Consider the following 6,141-nt stretch of genomic DNA (forward strand, 5'->3'; position numbering starts at 1 on the left):
CTATCTTGTCTAGACCAGTTTCTCCCCATAGGTGAGGGGGTGGGGTGGGGGTGAGTAAATGTTTCTGAAATTAAGATTTTTTTGCCTCTGCACAACCTCCCTCCCTCCCTTCTTCAACACTTCCATGTATTTCTTCTGCCTTATCAAGAATGATTCTTTAATATTTGTAAGAGTAGAAGTTTCATTCAAGTCTTGTGGCATGTGCTAAAAATCTTCTTGGCAGTGATGTGAGGTAATAACCTTTTGTTTTGCAGAGAGGTGAGTATCTATCCAAAATATAGTTTCAGGTAAGTAAAATGTTAACATTGTTTTCAACAGTTTTTCTTTTGAAATTGACATGCAGGGATGCAAATATATTTTCTGCTGAGTTATAGTTTGTTTTTAGATATATCTTTAGTACATTGAATTTTGTTCTCTTTGAGATTAGACTTGTAGTGTTTAAAGATTAGCTTCGAACTAAATTTTGATTTGATTTAGCCTGTTTTTATTTTTATTTATATCCACGTTTTGATTTGCAGCTTAATTGCAAACTTGAACTGTTTAGAGTTCTTTGTTTTAATGAGTAATAAAATGGTTCTTTGTTTTTTCGGTAGGTTGGTGCTTTGTTTTATATCAGCAAGAAACACTATGTGTTGCTGCTCTTTATTTGTTCATTAGCTTCTTCTTAACAGCTTAACTCTGAATCTGATTTGTTGAGAAACTTTTCTAAAGCTATCTCTCTTCTTTTCTTTACTGTATACTAGAATCACTTGCCTGTGTTTATTTGTTTAAAGGTTGTGATTTGTGTGTATATTTTTTGTTCTCTCTCTTTCTTTACTTTCAATTCAAAGTCAGAGAGAAGTGAATCCATACTGTTGAATAAAGTATTCCTGGAATCCCCAGTTTTGTGTTCCCCTACCAATTTAAAAGAAATCAGTGTTACTGAGAATACCACAATACTGTCATTGCATCTTCAGGTATTATGTCACCGTAACATGATTGGTTACTTTACCTGATTATTCCATCACTCGCCATATGCTTAAAAAGTGTAATCTTATACTTAGTTATTCCATAGAATATTTGTATGTCATTTATTCTTTTGTAGATAAACACTTGTTAAAAATCTCAGTTGTTCTTTTAATGTTTTTTTTTCAGCGAAGTGCACAGTACTTACACAAAGAACTGCCTGTTAGAATTGCCCATCGTATCGCCGGATTTCGTAACCTTCCGTTTATTGTTGGATGTAATCCTACCATTCTTGAAGTGGTAAAAACCTTTTTTTTTGTGTGTGTGTTTTTTGACCGTGATTAAAGGAGGTATTTAAAGAGAACTGAAATGAATGTGTCGTTAGAGAAATATTAAATATACGTGGGATTTTCATATGAATGAAGAAAGCGTGGGTTGTGTGGTCTGTTAAAGTTATAATTTGAGTACTTTATTTTGCAACATTTCTAACTGTTTTAGCATAATATGTTTTATGAACTTATGTCAGACTAGTGATATATGTGTGTCATTTCTTTTTTGTATTTTTCTAGCACGAGCTGTATATCCGAGCTTTCAACATTCTTTCAGAATTTCCGTTGGTGAGTATTTTTGAAGATCTAGAACGTAGCCTAATTCTTCATGTTACATCCGTACCAGTTTACTTATTTCTAACTGTAAATATAAAATATAACGGTCTTTTTGTCCTTTTTTACTAGATTTTTTCGACTTTGATAACGGTGTTTTTAGTCCTTCTTACACTAGATTTTGTTGACTTTGATAACGGTCTTTTTTCTACCTCTCTACACTAGATTTTGTCGACTTTGATAACGGTCTTTTTTAGTTCTTCTTACTCTAGATTTTTTCGACTTTGATAACGGTGTTTTTCGTCCCTTCTTCCACTAGATTTTGATGGCTTTGATTGTAATCATGCATTCAATTATATTCACTGTATATTAAGAATTTTACTGCAGATTACGTCGGTTTAGTCAATTTCCAATCAGAATTTTTGTAGTAAAAATGTTAAGGAATACTGGTTTGGTCTGTTTGGATAAAACTCGTGATTTTATATCTTCCAGATCACGGATTTCGAAACGGAGAAGCGTTACAGTGAAATGCTACAGAAACTTTTAGATGATCACAAAGATGTAGTCAGTCAACTTGCTGCTGGATTTCGAGAATGTAGAAAACACATTAAGGTGAGAAAAAGCTTTTGTAGATGAAACGACGCAATTGTAAACACGATGATCTAAATGTAATACAGTGTTGTGCTTTTAGCATGATCAATTTTTAATGATATGTTCATAAAAAAATCTTCTGACCAAAATAAACACCCCCAAGAAAGGAGTGATTGCATTATTGATTTATTTAATGAAATATAAAAGACAAAATATGTGTCATTTGCTAATTAAGATCTGAATAAGAACTTCAGCTGTTTCTTATTATCTTAATTATTTAAGATTATTAATTTTATTATTATTATTATTCAAAGTATGACATATTATTTCCAGTGGTGTTGTAAAGATGATTACATGTATTAACTTGGATCATAATTATCTCATGTTTCACAGATTTCATTTTTTGTGTCTTTTCTGGTACACTTACCTGATATTTCTATAACAATAACATTGTAGAGTTAATATGGGCAGTGAAGATTCATAAAGTTTGTGATTTTGTTTGTAATTAAATTCACTGTGGTGGTACTTGTAACAATTGAAGAGTTTTTTGCCCCCAATATCTGTTTATAATTTTACAAATGTTCAGCATTTTTTTTCTGGGACAAAAAAGGTATATGTGTACATATCAAGATCGACATTTATCAGTATCAACTTAGTATAGAATCCAGATATATGTGTGTACAACTGGTGGTAAGCTGACTGTAGAAAAAATTATTTTTTTCTCATGTTTTTAGCAAGAAGAACTCGTAAGAAATTTTTTAGACCGAACGTTAACTTCTCGATTAGGAATTAGAACACTAGCAGAGCATCATTTGGCATCACACGAGGAAAAAGTAGGTCTTTTTTTATTTAATACTATTTATAAAGTTAGTTATTTATCCTCAATCTTAAACTGATTGATGAACACTAGTGCGGCACTGAAAACAAAGTGAACCGTATACACGTATCCATGTAGAATATTAATTTCTAACTGAAACTATTTAAAACATTGTTTACCAAACTCAAAGAATTTCAATAATTCAGAAGCCCTTCGATTTAATATATATTTCTTTAATTCTTATTTATCTCCTTTCTGTTTAAAATGTTTTCATGAATTAACCATTATTAATCCAGCTAGTGGCCCGGCATGGCCAGGTGGTTAGGGCGCTCGACTCGTAATCTGAGGGTCGCAGGTTCGAATCCCCGTCACACCAAACATGCCAACCTCCACCTTTGCCTGGTCCCAAGTCCAGGATGAGAAAGGGGGATGGTTGGGTGCGGGGTTAGCAATTCCACCCCGTAAAAAACAACCTGCTACAAGTAACTGCAACAACACCTTCCGTTGGCGAGGTGTTGTTGCGGCCCTATGCTCCACTGGGAGTTTACAGGAATAAAAAAAAAAAATCCAGCTAGTATGAACATTATTGTTTATGATCATTGATTTATCACAAAAAGTTCCTTATGTGGATAAATAATAAAACTAGCACAGAATTTCTTCTTTTATGAGAGATGACAACATAAGTGTGAATAATTATTATTTATGTCATAAATTTAGAGATTGTCCATCGTATCTTACAGTTAAATTTGTTAGATACCAAATTAAGACATTTTGTTCTTTTGTTGTGATGATACGTCTGTTTTAAGTTTATGTAAAAAAAATAAATTACGGTAAACATTTTACAGTGGTTTCATAAAAAATTTACTTAAATAACTGGCCAAGTTTATGATTATTTCAGCATAAAATTCCAAAAACAGTTAATGTCTTCTTTAAGTTTCAGACCAATGTTGATGATTCCCACAAAATTTGGCTTTAAAAAAGAAAAACCAATTGACAGATTTCAACATCAAGAGTTAAATTTGCCAACCAAAAGTTTCATTTAATTGTCCTTTATCTACTGGAAATTATTCTCGGCCAAGTATTACGACCTGAAGATAACAACACGTAGGTGGTTGGTTATGGGAAGTATAGTATAAAAACCAGATCCAAGTCAGAAAAAACACAATTTTCATTGTACCTTAAAAAAAGTTTTTTAATATTGTACAAAAATATGATAAGTTCACGAGTAAGTTTATTACATAAGTTCGTTAGTGTCACTTGTTAAAAGTTATTGACAGCTGGGCAGATTTTGTAAGGTAAGATTACAGTAAGTAATGCTGTCGTGAAGCTACGTATCTAATGAGCGGTGATGAATAGGGTGAGACGCACGTTAACATTCCATACATGAGCTTGTTATTCTGACTGACTTTGTAACCTTGAAACTATAACTTTTAACCTAGTAAATGTATCTTCATGAAATCTGGTACACGAAAAAGTCAGATTTTTCAGTGAAGTATTTCATTAAAAGATTTATCTGTAAATGTAAAAGCTTTTACTGAGTCAGTTAATTAAGTGCAAGGTGATTTACACGTTAAGAAAAAATACTTTTTCATCTTAGTTTTCATATTTCATTTACATAACCCTTAGAACGTCTCAAGTGCATATTAAAATATTTTATTAGTAATAGTTTACATTTAATCATTTTCTCTACCCTAATACTAACTGTATCGGCCCTGGTCAATCTGACTGACCGTATGTCCATCCCATAACAGAAAAATACAAAATAAATTACGCTTTTTTCTTTCTGTGTAACAGACAATCACACACTACTTATTTTTACAGCCAAAAACCAATAAACTTTTCATTTAGTTTTATATAATTACATTTGCATGTAAGACTCTTTTACAGTATGCAGTAGCTAGTTATTACATGGAACATGGTCCGGCACGGCCAGGTGGTTAGGGAGCTGCTCGACTAGCTATCTGTGGATCGTGGGTTTGAATCCCCGTCCCATCAAACATGCTCACCCTTTCAGCAGTGGGGGCTTTATAATGTGATGGTCAATCCCACTATTTGTTGGTAAAAGAGTAACCCAAGTGTTGCCTGTGGGTGGTGATGACTAACTGCCTTCCCTCTAGTCTTTTACTGCTAAATTAGGGACGGCTAGTGCAGATAGCCCTCATGTAGCTTTGCACGAAATTCAAAACAAACAAACAAGCACGGAACATGTTAATATAAATTCTAGTTACAAGCAAGTGCTCATCAAATTTGCACAACCTCACTCATGCTGTGCAGCAGCTATAGAGTGTTTTCTTATCTACCGTAAGAAGTTTCATATTTTTACATTTTAGTTACTTTTATAACATTAAATAAATTTACACAAATGCAAAAATTGAGTTCCAATGTCTGAAATCCATCTTTTGTACTCGTACGACAGAAGTCCGCATCATATCCTAATCTTGATATTTTGTAATGATAATGTGTTCTCAGAAATTATTTGTGTTAAAATTCAAATATGTAGCCTAGAATACAAATATTGCCACTAATATAAAATAGAGTGTCCCAAAATGACTATAATTTAATTTAATTAAGTTATAAATAGTTTACAAAAATTCTGTTAGCTGCTTGGAGCGCAACAACAATGATCACATGTAAACTATCTGAGGCAAACTGTTTAGATCTTATAGAAGACAAACTGCTCTTCCTATTGGCTATAAACATGTGCACCATATAAGGACGTGGCTTTTCTTAATTATTTGAAAGCTGTGATATTTTGGGAGGTGCTTCAGTGTGAGTTTAACAGACTCATATCTCCGCAAACTGAGGAGGTAGGGGGCTCAAATTTTATATTCCAGCCTGTTAAGATCTGTAGTTTGTGTTTCTCTTTGGTTGGATACTCTGAAAGCCATATTAGGGATAAAAGAAAATCTTAAAAATTGGAGAATTCAGCGAGTAGATGCATCATGTTACACAGAGAAGGGAAGATTGAGAACTTATTTAAATATTTCCATTTCAAAATTAAGAAATTAAAACTTAGGTAATGTAAAACATTGAATTATAAATTATGTTTTAATGTCATGTTTATTAACGTACATTGGAAAAAAATAAAGTTGTTGTAGTTTTGAATGTAACTGTAAAAGGTCATGACATACACAATTGACCAACTTTTGACCAACAATTGACCAAATTGAGTGTATAAGGTTAACA

General features: G+C 32.6%; 1 protein-coding gene across 1 annotated transcript in view; it reads left to right on the plus strand.

Annotated features, from left to right (window-relative positions):
* The window catches only part of LOC106471357 (3-methyl-2-oxobutanoate dehydrogenase [lipoamide] kinase, mitochondrial-like), a 27,113-nt gene that overhangs the window by 11,862 nt on the left and 9,110 nt on the right, over positions 1-6,141 (plus strand). The window contains exons 4-8 of the mRNA XM_022399968.1: positions 1,135-1,245; positions 1,515-1,562; positions 2,040-2,159; positions 2,873-2,971; positions 4,207-4,250. Of these exons, the coding sequence (XP_022255676.1) occupies positions 1,135-1,245; positions 1,515-1,562; positions 2,040-2,159; positions 2,873-2,971; positions 4,207-4,250 (422 nt within the window). The remainder of the gene's footprint in view (positions 1-1,134; positions 1,246-1,514; positions 1,563-2,039; positions 2,160-2,872; positions 2,972-4,206; positions 4,251-6,141) is intronic.

The sequence above is a fragment of the Limulus polyphemus genome, unplaced genomic scaffold, assembly GCF_000517525.1.
Source record: "Limulus polyphemus unplaced genomic scaffold, Limulus_polyphemus-2.1.2 Scaffold4565, whole genome shotgun sequence".
Lineage (NCBI taxonomy): Eukaryota > Metazoa > Arthropoda > Merostomata > Xiphosura > Limulidae > Limulus > Limulus polyphemus.